This window comes from Ciona robusta, chromosome 4 (assembly GCF_009617815.1).
Source record: "Ciona robusta chromosome 4, ASM961781v2".
Taxonomy (NCBI): domain Eukaryota; kingdom Metazoa; phylum Chordata; class Ascidiacea; order Phlebobranchia; family Cionidae; genus Ciona; species Ciona robusta.
This window is the reverse complement of record NC_143238.1, coordinates 3,334,279-3,361,992: the sequence shown is the minus strand read 5'-3', so window position 1 is coordinate 3,361,992 and position 27,714 is coordinate 3,334,279. Positions and strand designations below refer to the sequence as shown.

At 37.7% G+C, this 27,714-nt stretch overlaps 4 protein-coding genes across 5 annotated transcripts; 1 reads left to right on the top strand and 3 right to left on the bottom strand.

Moving 5' to 3' along the window:
• Positions 1-988: 988 nt before the first annotated feature.
• Positions 989-9,265, top strand: LOC149736692 (vang-like protein 2). Of its 2 annotated transcripts, none has more exons than XM_089876381.1 (14): positions 989-1,180; positions 1,753-1,859; positions 2,680-2,771; positions 3,762-3,851; positions 4,145-4,300; positions 4,652-4,758; positions 5,279-5,372; positions 6,008-6,168; positions 6,685-6,824; positions 7,473-7,608; positions 7,725-7,839; positions 7,983-8,125; positions 8,194-8,290; positions 8,519-9,265. In XM_089876381.1, the coding sequence occupies exons 1-14, from the start codon at positions 1,125-1,127 to the stop codon at positions 8,663-8,665; spliced, it is 1,641 nt and encodes a 546-aa protein (XP_089732507.1). In that variant the 5' UTR covers positions 989-1,124; the 3' UTR covers positions 8,666-9,265. The 2 variants fall into 2 exon arrangements, with proteins under 2 accessions (XP_089732507.1, XP_089732508.1); XM_089876382.1 differs by having other exon boundaries at positions 990-1,180; positions 1,753-1,826.
• Positions 9,231-14,873, bottom strand: LOC149736691 (uncharacterized). The gene is made up of 19 exons (XM_089876357.1): positions 14,732-14,873; positions 14,377-14,470; positions 13,965-14,104; positions 13,538-13,664; positions 13,327-13,481; positions 12,733-12,897; positions 12,459-12,671; positions 12,317-12,406; positions 12,113-12,260; positions 11,947-12,057; positions 11,548-11,716; positions 11,338-11,464; positions 10,923-11,065; positions 10,676-10,857; positions 10,487-10,615; positions 10,318-10,434; positions 10,043-10,261; positions 9,459-9,787; positions 9,231-9,403 (listed from the first exon to the last, which is right to left on the bottom strand). Exons 1-19 carry the CDS (start codon positions 14,787-14,789, stop codon positions 9,324-9,326), a joined length of 2,796 nt encoding a protein of 931 aa, XP_089732483.1. The 5' UTR covers positions 14,790-14,873; the 3' UTR covers positions 9,231-9,323.
• Positions 14,874-15,321: 448 nt separating this feature from the next.
• Positions 15,322-24,262, bottom strand: LOC149736690 (uncharacterized). Its single transcript, XM_089876359.1, has 20 exons — positions 23,780-24,262; positions 21,807-21,906; positions 20,907-21,049; positions 20,674-20,812; positions 20,465-20,613; positions 20,254-20,403; positions 19,863-20,075; positions 19,710-19,796; positions 19,435-19,579; positions 19,256-19,366; positions 18,813-18,981; positions 18,287-18,416; positions 18,083-18,222; positions 17,692-17,873; positions 17,456-17,584; positions 17,271-17,384; positions 16,723-16,941; positions 16,528-16,667; positions 16,280-16,453; positions 15,322-16,168 (listed from the first exon to the last, which is right to left on the bottom strand). Exons 1-20 carry the CDS (start codon positions 23,856-23,858, stop codon positions 16,113-16,115), a joined length of 2,769 nt encoding a protein of 922 aa, XP_089732485.1. The 5' UTR covers positions 23,859-24,262; the 3' UTR covers positions 15,322-16,112.
• A 1,050-nt stretch (positions 24,263-25,312) lies between these two features.
• LOC149736689 (uncharacterized) lies at positions 25,313-27,690 on the bottom strand. Its single transcript, XM_089876405.1, has 7 exons — positions 27,271-27,690; positions 27,076-27,157; positions 26,875-27,003; positions 26,664-26,794; positions 26,094-26,321; positions 25,793-25,976; positions 25,313-25,528 (listed from the first exon to the last, which is right to left on the bottom strand). The coding sequence occupies exons 1-7, from the start codon at positions 27,527-27,529 to the stop codon at positions 25,423-25,425; spliced, it is 1,119 nt and encodes a 372-aa protein (XP_089732531.1). The 5' UTR covers positions 27,530-27,690; the 3' UTR covers positions 25,313-25,422.
• Between the last annotated feature and the right edge of the window lie 24 nt (positions 27,691-27,714).

Sequence of the window (27,714 nt, the reverse complement as noted above, 5' to 3'; positions counted from 1 at the left end):
CTAGATTCAAAGTAGAAACAGAGAAAAGTAAAGCAACTAGATCGTATGCTATTTATCAATTTCAAAGTTTCAATTGCGCGCCTTTGCCAAGTTGTTTTAGGGCTGGGCGTAATTTGATACAAAAATTACGTTTGAGGCAGCAGGCGTTCTCTGTCCAGGGTAATTTAACGACCGTGACCAGTTTGGGCTGTTTTACGACCGACATTACAGCTATACAGTTGTTTCCGTTGCTTTGAACTACGAGATCTCGCTACCATTTACACTTGGAGAGAAATTCACACCGTAAAGTGTCCGGGATTTCCAAACGCCATTCCTATTATTCACTTCCTGTCATATGTCCCTATGGCTCGTATAATGACCGAAAGAAATGGTATAGGCTCAAACAATATACAATTAAACTACAGTGAAATGTTCCCCACGCAGATATTAAAAACCTAAACAAATACTACTCATTCTATGATTAAAAATTTTGTGAAAACCATATTTTTACAGGAAACTTTATTGTTACAATAACGTTACGACTCTCGCGTTGCTTTTAAATGTGTCACAAATTTGGGTGCCGATTCTCACGTTTGTTTATTTTATTATTGTCTTCTGGGCGTTAGCTCTCTATTATACCAACTCCCGAGTGTGTGTGTTGGTTGTTTATTCAGTCATAGTAGTTTAAAGCGTAACGGACGCTCTATTTATCCAAGCTTTATTTCTGAAAATGAAGTTATATAAATGGGTTTTCAACCATTTTTAATATTGCAAAAAAGTGTATTACTATACTCTTGTGTCCAGTATACATGTTTTGCATATTGAACATATTTTTTCATCTAGATTAGGTTTATCTTTTCAGGATTCGTGTAATTTATGTTGACAGCAGAAGTTTGGTTGGTATGTCAGATCTGTAGCTGCTCATTCATGCCTAAATAGTTAGACTGGAATGTAGCATTTCAATTGTAAAACTAACTTTGTGGTTTGTTGATATAGCTTTCCAGGAAATGATAACCAACTGTTTTTATGCTTAGGTGAAATTTGTAAGGAACAGGCTTTTTTAGGTTGACTGTATTTTTCCTGATTTTAACCACTGGGAAATAGTTTGGATTGGTATAAACAATTGGAAGTAGCTGAAAATACACATGGACACGGACAAATTACAAGACAATGATTCAGAGTATTCTCTGGCAACAAACAGGTTTGTCTTTCTTACACGTCCAAATACATTTCCTCTCCAATAAAATAAAAGGGTTGTTAAATAATATCCAGTATTAATATTATATTTTTTTATGTATTTTTAGCCTGTACTATAAACAAGTAAACAAGTGTTTTATATATTCGATATTCCTATTTAAAAATCAAGCTATTACAACCATACAGCTTGATTATTTATACGTCTAGCTCTCCTTAGCTCGATTTGGTAAGAAATATGCATTTAAATTTACCTGTTGCCACTTAATATTATGAACAATGCATTCCTAATATTAATTTCATTAGATTGGAGCGGTCTCGGGCACGGCGTTCACCAATACTAAAATTAACATTAACAATACACATTATTTGGGTTTAACATGCTTATTACTGTGCCCGTGACTGCTTCAATTTAACATGCGTTTTACTGATGCTCTTTTCCATACTGTTTATTCATAGCAGGTTTTAGTGGCAGCTGTTTTGCGTTGATTTCCATCTCTTTATTATTATAATAATTACATCTTTTGCTAATGTTTTTTTTAAATATGAAAATAATGTTAAGTTGTTTAATTTTTTTAGATCGGAGCGGTCACGACATGGTCACAAGCGACACAGGTCACATGAGCGGGGAAGTCGTCGCCATAGAAACCGAGGTAGTGGAAACGAGCTTGATGATGATTATGAAGGTTTGTATGACGCAACAAAAGAGCATCTCTGGATCAGGAGACCTTTGGACAGTTTCAGCAGCTTGCATGGATTGAAAATTGAAGTTCCAAGGGTGTATTAATGCAAATAACGAGTTTGTCAGTAACTCTTTCAGTTTCAATTATAGCGTGGTGTTTTTTGAGTAGCTATTTAACATTTCAGTTTAATTTGGTCACTAACCAGAAGAGATTGTATGAGATTTAGTGCGAGCCCAAATAGAAGCATCTTTTGATTTGAAATCTGCATATTGGTAACATGCATGGTGGTAATGCTTAATTGCTTTACGAATTAATCATAGCACGGACTCATAAGTTACAAAGCATCCTGATCCATTCATAAGTCATTACAGCATGAAGACAGATATGAGAAGAAAGGCAATGTGGCATAATGCTGTTGAAAGCTGAAAAGTTACAGAAAAGGTCACTAATCTTAGCATCAGGGCTTACCATTCTACTGGAAGTGTATGTTTAGTGAGTTGATAGCCAGGTTTTAATATAGCATCTTTCATGGTGTGTAACATGCTCTTTGTGCGTCATGCATACCCGTATGACACATATATATATTATAATGTGTGCTTAACATATGTTTGCTGTTGTGTGCTGTTTATCATTATCATTCTCTGATAAATCTGCATGAACTTTTACTTGCATGTGGAATATTTCATCACTCTCATTATTTTGATTTCAAAGAAAATCTTGCAACTAAATCTTAAAATGCACCTGAACCATATAATGACAATAAGACTGCATTCATTGACAAACTTGGTGTTTTGGTGTTTTTAAAACAAAAATGAACCTCCAGGTGAGAAAACAGTCACAATTAGAACCCCACCTATGGATGGGAGACACGACAGCAGAGCAACTGAAGGAACCATCTCTGTTAACATACCTGAGGTAATGTTTCAGAAATTTTAACATTTTTTGCATTTTTTAACAGCATTACCAAAGTGGAGGGCACAAAAGCCATGCTTAAATATTTGTCTGGTATTTTTTTGTATTAGTCAATTAATAAGTTAAGGGTATCATACATGAAATCTCTTTTCTCTAAAAAAGTTACATGCTGATAACAACAGTATTTAAACATTTACCTCACACCACATTGTAAGTAACCATGTTATGTACCACCATTGTAGAAACCCAAACTTACTCACTCACTTAAGCTGTGGTCAATCAATAATCTTGTTAGTGTTTTTAGTGGTTACTGGTAAGCACACCTAAGTGACCTGTAATTCAATATCCATTAGCTGTTAGTTGGAACGAGGTGGTTCAGTATACGTTTGTTTTGTCACCGATCCCCACAAAGTGTAACTCTTGTTTGAAAGAACCATTCATTTACTCTGCTCTCCAGTACAAGTGCTTTTTAATCGACCACAGCGAAGAAAATATTTATTTTGGCCACTCTGTAGCACAACTCGCCAGTTGTTGGCTACTAACGATCAAATTGTAGTTAGATAAATGTGCTAACTTGCCCCAGGCAATGATAAACTGCCTAGTTCAACAGCATGTCTACCATTATTATGATATGCTCGATGGATTGTGTGATAACAAGACATTCCGCTACATTGCTAAGCTCAGCCATTCGTCACACTAATCTACTAACCACAGCTAAAAATACAGAACTGTTGATTCCATCACATTGTTTAACCAGTATATATCTAACCCACGAACAATGCTACCATTTTTTTCGTTTGCATTGTCTTATTGCTGGCCATTTTTTATTTAGATTCCATTTAGATTTAATAACTTCCTTTATACTCCCAAGCATTTCCTGTGTGTGTACGCAATAGGAAATAAATGGAACATAAACTGGCGCTTTTAGCCCACTTTCCATATCCACTAAACAAATATAAGGTATTGTTATACAACTCCTCGAAATTGTTGCAGGATGATAACTGGGGCGAGACCAACACCTTTATATCAGGAACCACAGACGTCACGCAACTCAGTCATGAATCGCTTGCAAAACTGACCAAGGTGGGTAAACAAATATATTTTTGTATATGACATATGCAGCTGCAAATATTAGGCTTGTTGTATCTAATCCATGTTAAGATCTCACCAGGCCAAGTGCGTGCATGTTTCAACTGCTTTCAATATTTCATGATATTTGCTTGAATTTTTCAATGACGTCATCATGCATACTTTGTAATCGAGTTTAAACTTGCATTTTGTCCATACAAACTTGTACACAGTACACAGCATAATTATACAGCAAACGGTTTACAGTGGAAGTAGTTTAAACACATTTTCTTCTCATAAACCAACAGGATATTGAAGCTTCAATTGGTTTTCGAGACTGTGGTTATGTTGGGACCATTATATTTGCCCTTATCTCCTACCTTTCCCCGATAGCATTTGTGGTGATGCCGAAATTTTTGTGGGACAACTCATCTCCTCTTTCAGCGTGCGGCACCTCATGTAAAGTAAGAAATACTTTTGTGGCAAATTCTGTTTTCCTTATTTGTTTACTAGACTGTATCTCTGTCAACAAGTGCATTACAGAAATCTATATTTGGTTGCCACATTATTGAAAATTTGTCTGTCAAAATAAATCTAAATTACTGTTATACCATATTTCAGCTTTACATATCTAAATGCAAATAAATATAAAACTTCCCAACAACTATGCAACAATCAATCAGCCCTGAAAAGTGGATGGCGCTGGAGATACAGGCCTTTTTTAACAGTTTAAATTTAGGCTATATCCAGATTAAATATCATTTATGTAATTTACCCCTACTTACCTAACCACATAATGCATGCTTTATACACAGGGTACCCTCATCAGTATGTCATTCAAACTCCTCATACTCCTTGTAGCATCATGGGCAATATTTTTCCGACGACAGAGAACCAGCATGCCAAAAGTGTTTATGTTCAGGTAATGTAAAAAAAGAAATATTTTCCAATTGATTTTAGCATGCTGTTATTTGAAAGATATAGTACCCACTAGACGACTACTACATGTAGTATGTCTCACATAATACAAATAACTACACCAGGTTGTTAATTCTTCCATGTAGTTCTATAGGTTTTATTACATGCTTGACTCCTTTTATTGTTGCGCTATGTAATCAAACTGTATGTCAATGTATTGCAGCAATGTATGACTTCAAGTCAATTAGATCCCCCCCCATTTGTATGCGTTGTGACACACACTGTTTCAATTAGAAGTTAAACTTAATAATAAATAAACATAAATAGCTTGTTTGTCTGCTAGGTGTAGCGGCAACGCTTATTTTTTCCAGTTAATTGTAAATATGTGTAAAAAAATTATAAAACTGTAAGTGTGTTTTACCAACTGTTGTTTTATCGCTATATCCTGTCTTTTCGTTTAAAATATTATCAAAATTTTTGCCACCGTAATCGCTGAGCCAAGTTAAGTTATTCTTATGTCCCAGGTCTCTGATCATGGTATTTGTTCTTCTAATCACACTCACGTACTGGCTGTTTTATGGGATCTGGATTTTGGAGCAAAAGGAAAAAGACTTTCAGGTACAATATCCACCGTTGCTGGATTATTCAACCTTCATATTTCAATAACCCTTTTAAGCCGCCAACCATTTCAATGTTATGGAAGGTATAAGCGTTGCGGTTCCCGTGTCAATATTTGACCTTTTTTGTGTGCTCAGCAGCAATGATCATCCGAGCACTGACAGAAACGTTATTGCCGACCAAAAATTCGCTTTCATCATACTGGTATTGCTTATACCCCCTTGCTATTGTCTAAACCTAACTTGTCAAACACCTCACGTTCGTTAGGTCCTGTGCGATCTTGCCCATATCTATTTACGTCTTTTTACCAAAGTGGAAAACATAGGTTCCTTCATTTAGGCCTCATTCACTTAAAATATAGTAGGGTAGGGAAAGATTGGGCTCCTTTTCTTTCCATTTCTCGTCCCATTTAATGGTAAACAAAGAATTCTAAAATCGTATCTTCACGAATCCCATAGACCATTGTTTATTACACAAACAGGGTCATTAGATATTATGTGCTAAAGATGTCCCGTCTTTTCCCTACCCTACTATATGATATATTTATAAAAAAGTGTCGCCCATGTCACTTTTTAAACTATCAAAGCCACGTCTAAAAGTCAAGCTTTTCAATCATTGTTTTATTTCCATTTCAGTCGATAATCGAGTTCTCAGACAGCATGACGAACTGCCTCTTATTCGTGCATTATCTCTCGCTTGTTCTACTCGAACTACGTCACTTACAAACCACCTTCGTGCTCGAAGTTATTCGAACCACCGATGGCGAACGACGGTTCTACAACATTGGAGACTTGAGGTGCACACAGAAACATGTTGTTTTATTACGCGGTTATTACGTAATACGGATTCGTAACAAGCGTAATATTATTATTCCCCTTGCAAGCTGTCGCACGAACTCCCCCGCCTGAATTATTAATGATGTTTATTTGCTGCCACTAAGGGATTCGAGCCAATATTACATTTTCACGTCTAGCTATATCGTATACAGCGAATAAGCACATTTATACTGTGGAGTAAATGACATTAGATACATATTGAACTTTTTGTAAGAATGTAATAAATGCATTTAACAAGGCCGTAATATATTCTAGCGCATATTCGAGGCACTGATGATACAATTTTACAATCAATTAACCAATTACATAAAAACGACATTCATTTACAAAAAAAAAACTCTAAATTACATTGACTGCCTGAAACTTACACGTTAAAAACGTCGAAACGTTTTCAATTTGTTACTATCAACACCACCACAATTAAACTTGCTTTTATCCTAGGAAAACCTACTAATCGCTTGCTTTTTTCCACGCAGCATCCAGCGTTGTTCAGTGTGGGTGTTGGAGAAATATTATTGCGACTTTCCCGTGTATAATCCAGCCCTGATGCGTATACCTTCTCGTAGCGCACGTATGAAGCATATCAACAATACATTTAAAGTGTATGACGTCGATGGTAAGTCTGGAGATTCCTTGGGGTTTAAATGGATGAGACTTACTTATCCTCGCATGGCGGGGCAAACGACGTCGTTATGACATGTGGCTCTTATGTAATGACAGTCGTTGTGGTACGTTGTTATTTCATAAACCTCTATATAACGTTGTGGATGAATGAATGCATGAACATATGTAACTAACTTTATCATCGCGTGGCCGGAAAACGACAGTCACACGGGTTTAATACCTCGTGCACACACGGGTTTTATTATTATCACACGGGTTTAATACCTCGTGCCAGCTTACAAGTTACCATATGTTTTGCTTTGTTGGTGATTAATTTTTTACCTTGTCTTGCCTAAGGGCGCATACGCCGACAATGGTAGCAGCGCAAGCCTTGAACCCATTGGTGTGGTCGATTGTTTTTGCTTTCTGTATTGCTGAATATATGAATATATAAACAACCCATTAGTAACCACTGGGTTGGATAAATGGATAACAGTTAATTTGCCCAAGGAAATGTACGCCCACAATTGGTAATGGGAAAATGTATTATAACCTCTGCTAGGAACTCATTGGTTATTAAATTTATGGAGCATTTTTAATAACAAATACAAATTTCTGTTAAAAAAAGAAAATCACGTTAATACTTACGGTTGTTATTCAGGCAAACCGGGCAATGACACACAAGGACAAAATCGTGCGATTCTTGCAGCGGTTGCTAGGCGACGAGATGCAGGACATAATGAAAGATATTATGAGGAAGCAGAATATGAGAGAAGAGTAAGGAAGAGACGAGCAAGGTGAGAGAGAATTTTAAAAATGTAATTTTCTTAATTACTGTTTTAATTCTTTGATTTAAAATGAAAGCAACCATATCACGATTCCGTGCATATTACACGACTTACTTTATAATTAGGTTGGTCGCCGCTACCGAAGACGCTTTCACTCACATTCGAAAAGCAAGCGAGCATGAAATTAACACGAAGGGCAAGTCGTCCAACTCTGTCATGGAGTGCGACGCCGCCTCTGAGGTGAGCATTCTGCGGCCGATTGTGACGTCATGATTGGCCTCTGTGACGTCAAAATGCGAACCGCGCGGTTGTTTTGCGACTAAGCGTCGGCTTTTCTGTGTGTTCACTTTGTGATGTTTTCTAATTTCTTGTTTAACTTTCAGGCCATATTCCCCGCGTTGGCTAGATCGTTGCAGAAGTACCTTCGCACCACACGTCAACACCAACATTACCAGGTAGAAGATATCCATAAACATCTTGCTTTCTGTATCAAGAACGAAATGACTCCAAAAGCTTTCCTACAAAGGTAGTTTCACACCTCTACAATAAACTGCGTCAACTCTATAATGTTATAACTTTTATTACCGCATACAGATACATCAATCCCGGCTCTTACTTGACCTATGATCCACGTCACGACTCTAGTCAATGGGACTTAGTAAGCGACGAACCTCTTGTTAATATGCTTAAGGTAAGTCCTAATATTTCACCGGCAATTTGATAAAAAAAACTTCAGTTTTAACAAAATCGCGTTTGTTACCTGATTCAATGCTGAACGTTGTGTGTTCTATTCTATATGGGCGAGGTCCTACACGACCTACAGCGTTGCGCGCCGTGGTTCATATTATTTATGCCAGTATTAGCGTTGTGTGTATCGATTTACATTTTGTTAAATATTACCCTCATTTTTGTTCTACAGGACGGCACAGTGTTTCGACTTAACCAGCCCGAGTATTCCCTCGTCGTTACCGTGCGCAAATCTCCACGAATTGGTTTGCAGGAGGTTTTCATTGATCCCGATTCTTACCGTTATGTAATGCACATGCAGAGCGAGACGTCGGTGTGACGTCATCATTTCATGACGTCATCCGACCGTAAGATCGCCTGCTTCGCTCCGCCACGATCGGTACACCCCCGACACAAAGTGTAATATATTTAACGTGAGCGATAGCAGGGCCCAGCTACCCGAGTGTCGAGTACTCGGTTCCCACTATAGTGTGGCGTCTACGAAGCCCACTTTTATTGGATCCGCATTGAGGCAAAGCCAAATTTACCAAATTCGTTACTCCTATCAACCAAGTGCCAGCTCTTTTGTTTTTTAAAAGTTCTTTCTCATCCCGGTCGTATATTACGACCATTTTATCTGCTACGGAACGCATGATGCTGCAGAAGGATTGTGTCCAAGTCAAAACGTGAGGAGAGTGCAATCTGCCTAATCATAACGGACCAAAGCGACGATGCCTTCTGCAATTTCCATAGTTTTTCTATCACTGGTACCCTGCGTTCTGGAATGGAATGTTTTCTTAGATCATTTATTATCAAACTTCGAGAATTTTCTTCGCAGAAGTCACCAAGGCAACCGCATAGTCGTGTTGCCACACTGTCTAACATGTTTAAGAAAATAACGATCGTTTAAATAAAATCTGCTGTATTTGCGCGTACTTCACGAACGTGTCAGCTAAAGAACTACAAATTTATATTGTATGTACAGTGGAAATATGTAACTACATAGTAGTGTCAGCATTCGTTTCTTGAGTATACACAATCGCTTCTATTCGGCCCATTGGTAGGTCATGTGGTCTCACTGCAAAATGGATAAATTTTATTTGACAATCTTATTGAAGTAGTCGTAAAATTACCGTTTGCTGGACTGGTATTTTCATCGGCTTTTTGAGTATCTCTAGAGCATCTAAAACTCGGCAGTCGAGGCATAGTTTTCCACACACTTCCGATCACTTCAGAGTACAGGAATGGGTTAGTAGCGCTGTTTATTGGAAGCAAAACTATGGCAGCTACAGCGTAGCTCGTTGGGTCGACACTTCCGCCAGTCAAACTTATAAAACTAATTATACAAACTGGCACCCAGCATAGAAAGTTGGTCACTGTTATTCTGGTTATGTTCTTCTGTAGTCCAATTGCTCTGCTTGTATCTGTTCTACCCGCCTTCTTTGCTGCCACGACCGCAATCCTGTGAAGTTAACAAACAGTTGCAGATCCAAACCATATAGTACTGTGGGGGGAGATGGGACAACTTTAGCACATAATATCCGAATAGCCTGCTAGTGTCTTATACATTTAACAACGGTTTATAAAAGTCGTGAGAATACGGTTTTATAATTCTTAGAATGTTTATTGTTTACTACCAAATGGGACAATAAAGTAGAATGAAAAGGTGTCCTATCTTCCCCCACCCTATACTAATATGAGTGTACATATACCTCACCTGTAGATCATAAGATATGCCAACACAATGTAAGCAAAGGCAGCGAAATTGATCACCATGAGAAACATAGAAAAAGCGGACGACTTGTCCAAAGATGAATTAGGAAAAATTCTCGGCAAACAGACGCCATGTGAAGAGTAGTAACCAAAGCTGCGTGCGGGAACGTAACTGCTATTGATCCGAGATATAACAGTCGTCATTGTTTCCCAAGTTAATGTTCTGTGGAACCAATTTACTAAATCAGTTTGTCGCAAGAAGTATTTGAAATAACTTACCTACTTAGGTTTGTAGTAAAATAGCCTCTGCTTTGATTCTGTAAACTCCAAATTCGTAGAACTATATCTTCCGCTTCTTGTTTATTCAGCAGTCCAGCATACGGGTTGTCCATATACCTACCAAACACCATATAATTCATGCTTCACCATGTTTAATAAGCATACAAACCAAACTGCCATGGTAAAGGTATCTTGTAGCGAAGGTAGCAGAGGAATCACTGCAAACATTATCGAAACAACCCAAGCCAGAACAACAGACCAAACAACCTTTCGGACTGATATACTACCCGGCAGAGGACTAAAGAAATAATTGTCTTAAATTTATTACAATCGCCCAATTTAAACATGTTGGTCCAACCTTTTTACAACGATCAGTCGACAAGTTGTCATAACAGTAAGAACAAACATGGACGTTTCGATGCTCACCAAAGCCACGCAACCAAGAATCGTACAGAATATACTGGATTTCCATTTCAGATGATGGTAACAGTAAACACCTTGGTACATAACATCTTTCACGCCAAGAATTATCAAATAAACCTGTATGTGGATACCAAAAAAATTACACCTATACCGTACAGTTAAGATTTTCTCATAAAACTTACACCAATCATTAAATCAGCCAACGCTAAATTAATTGCCAGGACTCTGCTGCTGCTAACAATATCACTCTCATTGCGTCTTGCATTTCGAAGTCGATTACCGTTTTGACAAAGGACCAAGATATTGCCTGCTACAGCGATAATACCTGTTTGAATAGCGGTTTATTTTGAGTTATATTATATATATATATAGTAGGATGGGAAAAATGGGACACCTTTAGCACATAATATCAAAATATCCTTATGGTGTTTTAAACAATTGACAACAGTCTGTGGGAGTCGTGAGGATACGCGGTTTTATAGTGGTTTAAATGTTCTTTGTTTACAACCAAACAAGACGATACATAGAACAAAAAGGTTTCCCGTCTTTTTCTAGCCAACTATATATGTATATATTATTAAATAACGTTGAACCCACCTACAACCCAAACGAACACCCTGAGAATTGTGCTGTTGATTAAAAACTGATCGGATGAGAACGGACTGAAGGTACAGTTCTGGCATTCGTCCTCTCCATTGGCACAATCGAAATTCCCATTACAAACCTATATACGGTATTGCGCATTACGTATGGTTGGCTCGAAGCATAAACACAAAGTAATCGGAACAAATTTGCATGCCAGAGTACCTTAGAATGCGATATATAGGCTGGCGAAGTGGTGGAGCAGTAGAAGTGAGTGGCCTCGCTACAATTTACCTCATCACTTCCGTCGAAACAGTCGGTAATTGCATTACATCTAGCAGTAAGCGGAATGTGGATTGGAAGCTTAGTTGCTCCGTGATCAGCACAATAGAATCTTGTATATATACAGTATAAGAGTAATTATATAGTTTGAAAAGTTGTATCAAAAATCTGAATGCTCAAGACACGATTTTCTGGTCTGTTTCAACACAAACATAATATCCCATATGTAAGATACCATTTTCATTTCAAACGTTTAAAAAATAAAACCGTCTTCAGTGATATCAGAAAATATATGAACGTGTAAGTAAAAACGTTAACGAAACGTGCAAAGAAAGAACAAACCTGTTCTGACATCCCTTTTCGTCTACTGAATCGTTCGGTACAGCTGGGTTACAAGTTGGAAAACCATCGCATATTTCCTTTCCAATTCTCGCTGACTTGGAATTCGGGCAGCTAAGTAATATAAAGTTATCATAAAATGTCAAACATTTATAAACACAATTCGCACATGAAGCCCAAGGTTCCTTGTACGTGATCGCAGTACTTTGGCAAGGAGTGATTTGAACATATGGTTGCGTTACATTCATCGTCCAAGTCCTCGCAAAAAGCTAAGCCATCACAAGCTGTAGTGTACCGTGGTGCGTCGAAGATGTATTCTGTAGGTACAGATGTTAAAATATTGATATTTCTTTCAGTATTTTGTGCCGCCTACCCGGTGGGTTTGATTTCTTAGTGTAAGATTTGCATTGGTACATAGAGTCGCAACTGTCTTCGTCTGACCCATCGGAGCAGTCAAGGACCACTGAAATATTATTAATGTAACATTTTTATGCACAAATCAGTCATGCTCTTACAGTTGCATCTCTTAAAATCATCTACAAGCTGTTTCCCGTCTGCGCATGCGAACAAATTCAAAGATTCTCGCCCGCAATTTTTTTCGTCCTCTCCCATAGCACAGTCAACGATCCGGTCGCACACGTTTGTTCGGTTGATGCATTTTTCAAAACCATTGCTGCTTGTTTTGCATTTTATTTCACCCACTTTACAGGAGCCACAATTTTCACCAACTTAAAAAAGATTGGCTTCATTTAGCTGCACATAACTTAAACTACGGGATTTTTAGTTTACCTTTACAAAGCTGTTGACAAAGTGGTGGAAATGTGTGTGATTTGCTTAGACACAAACATTCGTCAGTTAAGTCCGAACACTGAAACAAGCCATCACATCTTTGCCTTAATGGTATAACAAGACTTGTATCTAAACACCTGAAGCATTTATCGCTCAGAAACTCTCCTGTGAAAAGAACGATTCTCAACCGTTATAAAATCCAATCCCGTTGTCACTACTGGTAATTACTAATAGGGGGTGTTCAAATTGTGAGTTAACACCTACAAAGCTACATGTGGTAACTCGTAAGCAAATACAGTGTATATTGTGGGGTGGGGTAAGATGGAACACCTTAAGCACATGATACCTAAATATCCTGGACCACGGCCTACTAGAGATATCTCTAGTAGGCCGTGCCTGGACGCGTTTTAAACAATTAACAACGGTCTATATAGGAGTCGTGAGGATGCAATTTTAAAATCTGTTGAACGTTATTTGTTTACTATACCACATGCGACGAGAAAATAAAATGAAAAGCTGTCCCACCCCCCACGCTACTAAATAAGGCACCCCATGTTATAATGACTTTAGTATTTTAGTTAAGCAACAAAAAACCTGATCGCTCGATCGCTGGTTTATTGCCACAGAAACATTCGTCTGTTCCGTCATCACAGTCGTTTATTCCGTCACAAACGTATTCCTTTGGCAGCATGCAGTAGTTGGTAACGTGTGTTTTGGTCACCGCACACTGATAGCCCGGAGAGTTAGACCTGCTAATACAAATCTCATTAAATAAGCGTAAACAAAATACAGTCTTAATGCGAACCCATATTTCTGTTCATCCAAATGATCCAACACACAGTCTACTTTTGAGTCACAAAATTGGGACCGCAACCGACATGTAATACCATCACCACAGCGAAACGTATGGTTGCAGTTACATTCGTCCTCTCCTGTAGGATTACAAAAAGAAAACAAGTTTATTGTTTAATACGGTAAGGTGGGTGAAGATGAGACACCTTTTCATTCTATTTTCTCATTCCATTTGGTTGTAAAAAAAAACAATTAAAAAATTATAAAACCGTATCTTTACGACTCTCATAGACCGTTGTTAATTGTTTAAAACACGATCAGGATATTTTGATATGTGCTAAGAGTGTCCCATTTAACCCCATGTGCCAAAGGTGTCCTATCCTACCCCACAGTAGAATATACATGGAATGAAGACAAATTTTCCTCTTGACCATTTATACCTCTGAGACAGTCGATATATCCGTCACACAAATGCTGTGTGGAGAGGAAACAACTTCTTACATCTCCCTTGATCACCGTACACTTTATCCCGTCCAAACTTTTACTCGCGTTGGTATATACTATTTCATCTGAGCCGTCTCTGTAAAATGAAATGCGCTAGGTTGGGGTAAGATGGCCACTGTTTTCATACTATTTTATCGTTCCATTTGGTGGTACACAAAAAATATTACCATCAATATATAACCGTATCCTTCGACTCTTAAATGCGTTTTTAATTGTTAAAAACACGAATACGAAATATTAGATAATGTTTGCTAACGTTATTCATCTTTCCCACAGTGGTACTATATGGTAAATATCTGGTAAAGTAATAGAATCGCACTTAGACCATATATACCCAAGATTTTTTACTTGCAATGTGTGGTTCCGTCGCAGTATTGTTCTCTGTAGATACATTGACCGTCCGAACATTCATACAGGTTTTTGGCTTGACAACTTCCATCGGCTGTTGTCATAAAAATGTTCATAAATACTTGCATTGCTATCGGTAATTTCAGGGTGGGGAAAACGGGTCACCTTTATCTCATAATATTCAAATTTCCTGATCATGTTTTAAATAATGGTCTATGAAAGTTGAGAGAATACGGTTTTATAATTCTTTGAATGTTCTTTGTTCACTATCAAATTGGACGAGAAAATGTAATGACAAAGTGTCCCATCTTCCCATCCTACTACATATATTACACTTAAAAAATAACGTTCTTACCTTTATCGGAAATGTATAAAATGAAGACAAATACAACTACTTTTACAAACGACCACATTACAGACGAAAGTCAGAATTTAAACAGCTTTGTCTAACTAGATTCTCATTAACTAAATCTTGTTAACTCTGTGTTGTTCTTTTTATTCTTGCATAATAGTCTACTAGTATGACTTACTAATCTGCATACTTGAAAAGTTCCAGGAATTTCCCAATATGATAACTTTACATCCGCAAGATGACGTCCCTGAGTTTTATTTTTTTTATCGCATGAACCACAAAACGTATTACACGTTTCTCGTAACCATATAAAAAATACGTGAACAGATGATTTATTTTCAATTTTTACAATACCGTTTGCTGTACAGCAAATATATCAAAACCATTTTGGACAATTGTTTTTCTGGTTTTAACAACGCAAAAACCTTTCATATGTTAACTCTAAACCTAAGCACTTAAAATTAATGATATTACCAACAAAACTACATTATCTGCATGTTGTGGTGTGTCCTTCAATAACTTTGCTTTATCTTGGTAAAATCTCTATTGACTTCGATACCAAATATTAATTATTGATGGCCAAAGCATAAGTGTATAGCATGGGGTGCTTGTTTATTTTCTTGGTTAGTATTTACTTTTATTCAAAATCATATCTTTGTATCTTCTAACACAGAATGTATTTACATATTAACATATAGTAAAGTGGGGGTAGATGGGACACAGGTGGGACTATACTTTAGAAAATATAAATATCCAAATATTCTGATAGTTTTTTAAACAATTAACAACGGTATGTGCGAGCTCATTGCCAAATGGGACGAGAAAATAGAACGAAAATGTGTTCCATCCTACCCCACCCCACTATATTAAATCTTTTCAAATAAATAAATAAATGGATGAATGTCCCTTTTTTGTCCTTCCAGCATGACGGCCCAACAGTAGTGGTGATAACACGTGTGTCATGTCTGTATAATCGTGTGTCATGTGCCTTGAAGAATTGTTTTTTTTTTTAGTTTGACACTCATTAGTGACCACGGGGTTGGATCAAAGCCCGTTTGCATAACAGTTACATAGTTTCTACACACATTATTACAATCACGTATTAATTCCGCTAAGACGTGTATACTTAATTAGGTTAATTAAACTGTATGTAAAACAAAATATTTTCAAAGATTCTTGTAAATCGTCGGCAGTTCGTGCTCAAAAGTAATTTGTCTGGTGAAGAGGGGCCTATACTTGTGCCAATTCGGCAGAGAGTCAAATGAGTCACAGAAACGTTTGTAAAGCTACACGAAGGGAAATAATTAACAGCACGACTATTACCACCCTGCCACCGAGGCGGCGTATAACCCCTTATGGACGTTATGTTTCCAAAAATCACATTTCACATTTTTGTTTCATCATTTGGAATACCGGTATCAGTTTGTTTCGTCATTTGGCCTGTAATGAATTATATAATTAGATTTCACAACATTGAGCATGGGAATTAAGATAACGAGTTTTTTGGGCAAGTATTAATATTTAAAGCGTGTTTGTGTTGATGTTATTTACCTAATGCTGAAGAAGAGCTGCGACTTTCAGTTCTACCAACTTTGTCTTTGATCGGTTTAAGTTTTTCCCATATAAGGTCGGGTAGGTTGGAATAGAGAAATGGGTTTGCAGCGCTGTTAATTGGAAGTAAAACAATGGCAGATGCTGCGTAAGCTTCCGACGAGAGTTTCACACCTATTGTATAAAACATCTGCTGACTGTGCGGTTCAATTCAGGGTAAGCAATACACGTGTAATGACTGCACTTACCTCCGACGCTGATAAACGCCATGATGCAGATTGGAATCCAACAACAAAAGTTCGAAATGACGATGCGTGTCACTTTTTTCTGTAGCTTGTTGGCGGCCTTTTCGGAACTACCAGCTTTTTTGGCACGCTGTCTTGTGATCCTGTTTTTAAAAGTGATTACACATACTTTCGGTTCCTGTGCACTCGTCACATTACCTGTAGACCAACACGTATGCCGTCACCATGTATACAAAGGCGAGGAAGTTAAGTATGATGATGAACAGCGAAAGACCCCAGGCAGTGTCTTGACTCGGATCCGGGAAAAGTAGAGGAAGACATACTCCGTGTGCGGAGTAATATCCGAAGTATTTTTTCACTCCAATTTTCGGGTTGAGAAGAGCGATTGTTTGGACCATATTGGTCCATGTCATTTCTCTGTATTTATACAAAACAGTATATTAAATAAAACATCTCCAAGTACCGATTTGTCCCGCAGCAATTGATTAGGTAGGGTTAGGTAACATTATTCTCTTTTTTCGTCCCATTTGCTGGTAGTAAACAAAGAATATTTAAACACTTGTATAACTGTAGCCATGCTACCCTTAAAATCGTTGATAATTGCTCAAAACATGACCAGGTATTATAGGATTCGGATGCAAACGGTATCTATCTTACCCCACAGTACGAAATGGTGTAATGAAATTCGAAAGAAAATATAATACGAAAAAAAATAGAAAGAAAATCTAATTTGAAATTTGGCTTACGTGGACCCATTAGAGAAATACATTGAGTTTTGATCTTCCAAACTCCACAACCGTTGCACAAAGCTTTCGACGTCGCTTCTATTAGTTACGAAAAGATATGGATTGTCCGTCAACCTGTTATAAACAGTATATACAGGCGATTTGTAAAAATAAAGTCTTACAAAATTTGTTGTAACATTTCTTACCAAGCTTTACTTGAGAAATAGTCGTGCAGAGCCCATGAGTGTGGAACAAGCGCAATGACGAAGGAAACAACCCAAGCTAGTGCTAAAACTCCACCAATCACCTCTACTCTCACAGTGCTATTAAATGGTCTGTTGAAGAGATGACATTTGATTATAAATGACTAGATGATATTTTGAGAATAAATGACTTATTAAAACAATATAGGTTATAAACCATGTTTTCGCTTTGTACTTACTGTGTAACCAGGACGAGTCGAAATGTTGTCATGATGGTTAAAATAAACACAGAAGTTTGGACGCTGATTAAAGCGATGCTGCCAAGACCTGCACAGCTAACGCTGGTCCGCCATTCGATGTCAGTAACGCAATATGTGTTGGCGTAAACGCTGTTTACAATGCCGATGGAAAGGAGATATACCTGTAGTAAAAGGAAATTCTTTCACTTTATATGATGTTTATGGTGTTGCGTAGTTGCATTTGTAATTCTGTCACTGTTTTTAAAACTACACGCTTTCTCTACAAGTTTAAAACCACACGCCTCTTCTGAGTGACTGATAGCCAGACATTACACTGCCGCGTGTTTTTAGGCGTAGGCTACTATTACATATATAATGCATAGCTTCTTACCCCAAGCAGAAAATCAGACATGGCTAAATTCAGCACAAGAATTCTGTTGCAGTAAGCGATGGCACTCGTGTTCTTATTCTCGTACATCTGAAGCCCGTTATGAACCAAAACCGCAATGTTCCCAAAAATCGCCAGGAAACCTATAGGTTGATGTGGTAAATAATAATAATCTGATTAAGACGGCTTTTTTGTGGGTATGCTTACCAACTATCCATATAAATGCCTGTAGGAAATAATTGCTTATAAGAAACTGATCGGTTGAGAAAGGACTGACTGCGCAATTCTGACATTCGTCGTTCTGCCCATTTTTGCAGTCGAAGACTCCATTACATACCTGAGGATTAAAAAACATTTGTGTAGTGGTGTGTATTGTTACCAGTTACATATTCTCTTTGTTGTCATATAATATAGTGGGGTGGGGGAAGATAGGACACCTTTATTATTCCTTAATTGTTCTTTGCTTACTACCACATGGGACGAAAAATGGAATGAAAAGGTGTCCTATCTTCCTCCAGCACCCTATACTATATAAACCATGTACGCATAAATATTCACACTTAAACGCCCAACTTGTATAATGCACGATCAGTAGGTATACAAGTATTGCTGTGAAATCTTCAAGAAATAGGCTACTTGGTAACTATAACAAGTAAAAATGCGTCAACTTTACACTTATATAGAAGTGTGTTAGATTAGCAGGAGGTGTAAAAGAAAACAGGTATCTGTCTACCTTTGATCTCGGTATATAGTCAGCGGTTCCAGGAACACAGTAAAAGTGTGTTGCTGTACTGCAGTTAACCTCATCGCTTCCGTCAAAACAGTCGGTTATTGCGTTACAACGAGCTTCGGGTGCTATGTGTATCGGAAGACGCGTTGCTCCATGATCGGCGCAGTAGAACCTGCAACATAATATTACGTAAGTTTTTATCCCTTCAAAACAATGGTTAATACATTATTGAAACAATAAAGACAAGGGAATCATCAGCAAAACGACATTTCTTAAATAATTCTATGAATAAAAGGTGCGTAAAGATAGCAAAAAAGAGTGGCTGTTACTGCACCCAAAAAAACGTCCAATTTGAGGATGCCAACTTCATGGGGCGAACGGTGACAAGCAAGGCATTTTTCTTTTGGTGGTGAAATGCGGAAGTATTTCGTCATGTAATCACGAACCTGTTTGGACAGTTAAGCTCGTCAGCAGACGTGGTTCGGGCTGACTCATTGCACGTTGGGTACCCGTCACATACCTCCGTACCGATGATTGCTGATTTCGAATTGGGGCATCTGTTTATTAATATATAATCGTGAAAACGACACCAGCAATGTCAAATGATTTATTATGTTTTACGAACATGAATCCCAGAGCTCCATTTACGTGATCACAGTATGCTGGTACGTCATGTCCACATAAAGTAGAATTACATTCATCGTCCAGATCTTCACAAAGTGCAATCTTGTCGCAAGCTTCGGTGTAGGCAGCTCGGTCAAACACAACAACTGAAAATAATTGATCAAAACATGTTAATTAGTCACGTACTAGGCATTTCATGACTGTGTTTGAGTTATGGGATTAATTATTCGTTTTGAACTTGTTTTACTTTATAGGCGCACAGACACACATTCCCACCTCCATTATTATCATATCTAGCCTCCGAACACTTGTATAAATTTTGACAGCCAAGTTCATCGGAACCATCTTTACAATTCTCATCATCTGCGAAAAAAAGAAAACAAGATTTTACAAGTTTTAAAAATGCCTAAAACATGCATGTGAACGTACTGTCGCAGCGTTGGTATTTTTGGACAAACTGCTTTTTGTCGCTACATTGAAATAGCTGCGACTCATGTACACTGCAATTCTTTTCGTCCTCTCCCATAGCACAGTCAACGATCCGGTCGCACACGTTTGTTCGGTTGATGCATTTTTCAAAACCATTGCTGCTTGTTTTGCATTTTATTTCACCTACTTTACAGGAGCCACAATTTTCACCAACTAAAGATTTTAACATGTATTAATAAGTAACCATAAAATATGTTTGAACTTTGAAACTTTTATGATAGACATCATCATGTATTAACTTTATCATGATAGACATCATGTTTTAAAATGATGATGGACATCATGTGTTAACCTTCACTTACCCGAACTATTTACTGTATTAGGAACAAACCTTTGCATATTTGTTCACAGATGGGTGGACGTTTAGTGCAGAGACATTCATCAGAAAGATCATTACAATGAAACGCACCGTCACATCTCTGTTTGTTCGGGACGACTAGTTCACGATTCAAACACCGAAAGCAGTTATCACCCGTGTAAACTACAAAAGTTGGTAAATAATCGCGAATTCCTCGAGAAACGTATTACAAAGGTTTATTTACTATTGCTGCTATCCCCTTCCCCGCAGAAACACTCATCTGTCCCGTAATCGCAATCGTTCGTTCCGTCGCAAACATATTGATCGGGCAGCATGCAGTAGTTGGTGAGATGGGTTTTGGTGACGGAACACTGGTAGCCCGGTGCTCCAGGACTGTATACAGATAGGAAATTAATATACATAGTAGATGTTTTGGATATAAGCAGTCCTTACCTGTATTTTCTTTCGTCAGCTCCGTTGATACAGTTTACTACATTGTCACAAAACACTATTTTAATCTTGTATTGAGTTTTATTTGCGAAGGGCACATATCCGCATTCGAAGGTGTGCGAACAGTTTTTTTCATCCTCACCTGTTTTTGATAAAGGTACAGGAATAAAGTTGTTTGTTTTTTTGAATTTCTTTAAATATATATATAGATATATTAAATTTTTGCATAAACCTACCCCAAAAGCAGTTGATCTCATGGTCACACAAGTATTGGTTTGGAAGGTAGCAATATGTCGAGTTGCCATTGATCCTATGACCACATGATATGCCTGTCGTATCGTGTATAGCCTTGTTGTACAGAATTTCGTCGCTTCCATCACTGCAAAAAATCGTGTGTAGTCTTGTACATAGCAAAGACAATGGTTTGTACAATGGCACATTCCGCCCATGAAGTATTACTGTTTTAGTTTGCCATACGTATATACATTCGCTTTGAGATTTTTATGTGAAACGTATAGTGAGCTGTGTTTTTTTGTTATGTTTGTTTATGTGTTTAAAACAAGTGTATAGTGGGGTGGGGAAGACGGGACACTCTTTAGCACAAAATACCCAAACACCTTAATTGTACGGCCGTTGGGAGTCGTATGGGAAACGATTCTAAAATTAGTTAAATGTTCTTTGTTTACTACCGAATGGGAAACAAAATGAAAATGTGTCCCATATCCCCCCACTTTACTATACGTTCAATGGAGCAAAAGTATAACGCTGGTAAAGGCGTGACGCTCCAATGAGGCTGCCGTACCATTATATGGATTGATATATATGAGGTTCGTACCTTCCGATCACGGAAGTTACTAAATATATATATAGTAGGGAGGGGAAAGATGGGACATCTTTTTCACTTAATGTCCAAATATCCTGATCGTCTTTTAAACAATTAACAACGGTCTAAGAAAGTTGTGAGGATACAGTTTTATAATTCTTTGAATGTTCTTTGTTTACTACCAATGAGTGTGACGAGAAAATAGAATGAAAAGGTGTCCCATCTTCCCCCACCCTACTATATATATATAAGGGATCTAGTCGTTCAATCACGGAGATTAATAATATATATGTCATTAAAAACACACATTTACCTGCATTGACTTGAACCATTACAATACTGATACAACGGGATGCATTTACTCGCATCATGGCATTCAAATCCAGGGCTGTTCCCGCATACATTCGCACCATCTATAAAAAAGTCGATTACGCTGGTCATATATGTTTAAGTTGAAATATGTTGTATTTGACTTGTAACAACCACGTAGTCCTTTAACCTTTAAGTGCACTGAGGTAACGCAAACGTAACGCACAAGCCGTGTTAGTAAACCAGAAAATTAGAGGAAGCATACCACAGCGGATGGCTATCAATTGATTAAACAGTATACACGCTTCAATTATAGATACACATGAACATAGTCTTAATTGGTAATTGAGGCGCAGTTATGCTTGGCGAAGGCGAATGAAGCTATATCGGTAACATGATACTTGTTGCTTGGCTGAATAAAGGAAGCTGTTGAATAGCGTGGCTTATGCAAGTTTACAATAAGTTAAAATCTCTTTGTGTTAACGGACGCGGCACGGGTGCATTTAAACGTGGGAAACTATATACGGTCAACAACGGACTTTTATCCCGGCTCGCCGCATGTTGTTTTAAGTTGTTATTGCGCAGACCTTTTTTCTTTTTTTCTGCCACTTATATGCAAGTTTGGGTTCCAGTAAACAACAAAAATGTCGCCCTTGTAAAATTTTCTTCACACATTTGGTTAAGCAACGGTGACTCATAAAACCACACTGTTTTGTGATTTTTCAGAATGCATTGTACTGTGACTTCGCTGCTAACGTTTTACAAAGGCATGTGCAAGCAAGCATTTGCTAGCGTTAAGAGTGTTCGCAGAATTGTGTAAGCCATGCGGAAAATCGTAATGGTTGAACAAAAAACAAGTAAACACGTACCGCCAGTACGCATCGGGTTTGTATAGCACTGGAGTAAGATGGATTATACCATTAGCACATAATATCCCGTATTTCCTGAGCGTGTTTTAACAGATTAACAACACCCTTTCACAGTCGTGAGGATGCGGTTGTATATTTTTTAAGTTTCTTATGTTTAATACCAAATAGGACAATAAAAGGGAATGAAAACATGTCCCATCTTACCCCAGCCGGCCTATATGAATATAAAATCACGGTATTGATATAAAAGTACTCCCTCATACCCCCTACATTGTTAAAACATTACTAAAAACTACATTCTTCAACACGTGCTATAGCTCACATTCGTAAACCGTCTATGAAACTTTGCATTTAAAATTCCTTTCGAGGTTTTCCACATTCGTGCCGCCGGCCTAATTACGTGGGTGGAAGTTACCGCTTTAGAGCTGCTTAGTTCTTGTAGTATACAGTTGTTTAGTTTGATTGTATTAGCGACTATGCTTATTTAATATGAAGCAACGTCGTCAAGATTGTTACGTGAGTGTGAAAACAGTTTTATTTATGTTATGTACAATTTTAACTACCAGGTAACTTTGTACGTATTTGCAATCGATTTTAATAACTTTATGGGATTTAGATGTGGTTCCTTAGTAGGCAAACGACATTGGCTGAAGGCAGTTGGGTCATTTAGCCATCCACGTTTCTGTTACAAGAGTGAATCCAACATAGTAAACAGCGGTGTAAGAATTTAAAGGATTATAAACTGCGCTAGGTAGAAATATATCGCATATTATGCTTTACACATATTTCTCCCTGAAACGGTTGTGTATTGTTATGAATAGAACTTCCTTATCGCTTTAGTATTGTTCAAAGCGCTCGTGTTGTTGTGTAACATATGCCCTTTAACGCGTTTACGTGCGCAAAGCTTCTACGAAACTTGGCGGGTATTATATATTGAAAGGCTATGAGTTTCGTGTAGGTATGTAGACATTAAATCTTAATATGTTGTTATCACATAAACGTTCAATAAGTGATAATATATAAAACACATTAGCTCATTAGGTACGAAGAAGGTACATTTAAATGGAAATTCTACTGTTTAAAATACGCACACCTATACCATACATACCTGTACTAGATCGAATCTCACACAAGATAAAAAGTAACAGTATCTCTAACGGTATAACTTTCAACAGTAGACGTTTCATGATTTCCAGTTAGGTGTTTATGCAGTTGACTTTCAAACGGACCTTTAAAAACCTTACAATTCTAGATTAAAACAGCATTAACGACGCTAGTTCCCCTGATGCAATTTTACTTGCCGCAGAGTGAAAGTATGAGTCTGCCTTGATAGACAGCTGCTACTTAACATATGGTTTGCGGAAGCAGCGAAAAAGTTAATCGACCATGCTATATTCCCTAGCGAAAGTAGACGCCTTTCCAACTATTATACTTTACACAGTACAACAATTAAACTTGTACTGCCCGCCTTACGCATTGCATAGGAAATTTAAATGACAAACTGTTTACTTCCTCACCTAGGTCAAGTTCGAAATAATATGTTGAGATAAAACCATACATTAACTTTCTCTACTTTCAGTTAGCTCTGATCAACTTTTAACACTAATACGTGCTAACTTAGTGTTAACTTTACAAAACTTTTGTTCATGCGCCCATGGATAATACTTTGAAATATAGCGAGTGCTAAACAACAAACGGAAGAGATAGAGACTGATGCCTTGGCGGCGCCTAGTGTCTTATATATACACAGTTGAAGTAATATTAACTAACGATTAACGCGGTCAGTATTTTGTGTTGTTACCAGTATTTACGCTGAAAATAAAAAAGTTTTTAACTGAAGCATTTGTAATTGAGTAGGATTGCAACAACAGACTGTATATGTTCTACATGCTTATCTGCGCTCAATCTTGTTAGAATTGCTGTGGGCTTATTTAAATCCTCTCATGTTAAATATTGATAAGCTTACATTGTTATGTGAAGTGCGGACAAATCTGTCGCCTCGTGCTGAGTTTGTGTATAAAACTAAAGTAAACGGGACAATAGTAGACCAGTAGTTATGGTCTCATTGTTGCAGTATATCAGCTATAAGCTCACAAAGTGCCCCTTCTTAAAACGTAAGAAACTTACTTGTAAATTTTCTACAAAAATCCACCGTCTGTATCTGTTACCATCATTGTTGTGTGATAGTGTGAAGATGGTATTACCTTACCGCATCCTAATACACTTACTATATAATAGGGTTGGAGAGGATGAAACACCTTTTCAATTCTATTTTCTTGTCCGATTAGTTAATAAACAAAGAACATTCAAAGAAATTTAAAACATTCTCACGACTCCCATACATCGCTGTTAATTATTTAAAACACGATCAGGATATTTGAATATTATGTGCTAAAGGTGTCCCATCTTCCCCCACACTACTGTATAAATTAGATCACACAGTTAAAACGACGAGGCTCTTATGTGATAAGTGTATGGGGTTCCTATTGCCACTAGTATTGGGTTAAATTTATAAACTGTTGCCTGTATTAGTTTACTGGTACGGTGTGCGAAGACAAAAAGCTTATAGACTAGAGTGAAATGCTTACCCCGTCTCCATAAATAAAGAACAAAGTTACAACAAGAAAATTAAAGAAAAACGGAAGTGAAAATCTCTTTATATTTGCACATATGTACTATATACTGTTCTTTCAAAGATAAAATGCACCATTAAAAACCCTCTTTTTTGCACAGCAGACGTAGAATGATACATTACAGTTCGCCGCCTCCCATTCCAGATGAACCGTAGTCATGTGTCAGCTTGTTGTTCAAACCATCCATGAGGATCAAATCCTCCTCCGTTAATTTTACTTTCAAACTGAAAGACAGTAAGTTATTGTATAGTAGGGTGGGAGAAGACGGGAATCCTTACGCTCATAATATCCAAATATCCTGATCGTGTTTTAAACAATTAACAATGGTCTATGGGAGTCGTAAGGATGCCGTTTTATAATTCTTAGAACGTTCATTGTTTACTACCGAATGGAACGAGAAAACGGAATGAAAAGGTATCCCATCCTTCGGCACTCTACTATATGAAATATTCCCCACCCCACACTTTCAGCAAGTTTGTTCACCCCACCTGTTATAGTTCATGCGTAGGTGAGTGGAATTCGTCGATCCAGGAATAACAGCGACACCACGCGTCACTGCCCATTTCAAAACTACATCACTTGGAGCGCAATTTCGCCGATCTGCTATTTGTTTTATTGTGCTGTCGATAAAGACTGGATTTTCTTTCACTCCTTCGTCCGTCCACACAACTCCTTTAAAAATAAAAATCAAATTTAATGTAAAAAATTTTATTTATTGCAGCAACAAATACCACTGCAGTCGACGACGTATGATAGTGTCGGAAAGACATCAAAAAAATCGTATGATACCTAGTGTGCTGTATCCTGTATATGCGATTCCGTTTTTAGCCGCGACTGCTCTTGTACGGCGATCTTGGTGAAAAGGATCAAACCAGTTCTGTAAAACTGAAATTGGTTTCTCTCCTTCCATCGATAGGTTTTTTAACTGTTGTGAAAAAACGTTGCTGACACCAATATCGCGAACCATTCCCTCATTCACCATCGCCGCCATGTTTTTCCAGCCTTCCAACAAAGTACCTGCCACGAAAATCATAAAACATTTACCACAATCTTTAAATTTAAAACAATATATAGTGCTGTAGGGTTTGTAAGATGGAACACCGTTATCACCTAATCCACCATTTCATGGACGTGTTTAAAACACTTAAAAACGCTCTTTTAGAGTCGCAGGGCTATACGGTCATATATCCATAAATATATGTAAATATTCTTTGTTTCCTATTGAATGGTACGGGAAAAGAGACTAAATACGTGGTGTTCCATCTTACCCCTCCCTACTATGTAACGCAATATTGTTTTGCGTGCTGAAGGACATTCAACTTGCTTTACAGGAAGTAGTTGATAGACGCACTTCCTTACCAGTTGCACTACAGTCTGTGTCGTCTTCTTCGCAAGAAGGATGGTGTAATAGAAGCAAATCTAAATAGTCGGTTCTTAAATCTGTTAGGCATTCCTTCACCGCTTTGCGCATTTCTTTTATCCCGAAGAAACTGTGGATTTAATAATGACATTACATACATTTTTGCCTTCAAGTTATGGTAATGCATGTAATAAAAGCGTAAATTCTCACTCAGGCATTATTTTTGTAGTAAAAAAAATTTCAGATCTCGGTACTCCGCTGGCTGCAATCCCTTTGGCAATTGCAACCTCTGACGATTCCGTCCAAGTTGCTTCGTAATTCTTCGCTGTGTCAATCAATCTACATGCGTGATGTGTGCTCCGTTAGTGCTAACCAATATATCCAAGGCGTACGGAGAAATCTTAGACTTACCTGTAGCCCATTTCAAGCGCTTCTTTAACGAGCTTGACTGTTCCCCCTTCGAGTTTGTCACTTCCCAATCCCAACAAAGGCACTAAAACATAAATAGGTTTTCTCATCTAACGGACTTAAAAAACGAAGTTGTATATTGCCTAATTGGTGTTAAGCTGTGCAGATCAATAAAACATATGATGCTAAAACACTCACTTTTATGGCCCGATTTCAAGGTAACAGTCGGAATGGTGTAAACGTTTGAGCTGATGGCGTCATCTTCATTTCTTTTTTTACTCCCATCAGAGCCATCACCCCCTCCAATAACATCGTCTGGTTTACCGTTGATAATCGAGATTTTCTCGTAAACGTTGGTGTCGAAGTTTGCATTAGCATCGTTGACAATAGGGCTTTCTTCGCAGATAACTTGCGTTAAATAAACCACCAACAACAGTAGCAGTTTCGGGAATAACATAACGCCGTCTAAATAGACCGAATTATACAACTGTGCCCAACACTCTGTGTACACAATTCAAAACTAAGTTCCAATGGCAACTCTACTGCAATAAACTCTATTACTTCTTTATTCCATTGCATTAAACGCGTATAACTCCCTGAACGAAACAGACTGAACACCGGATACATTGGAACTTTCTTGGA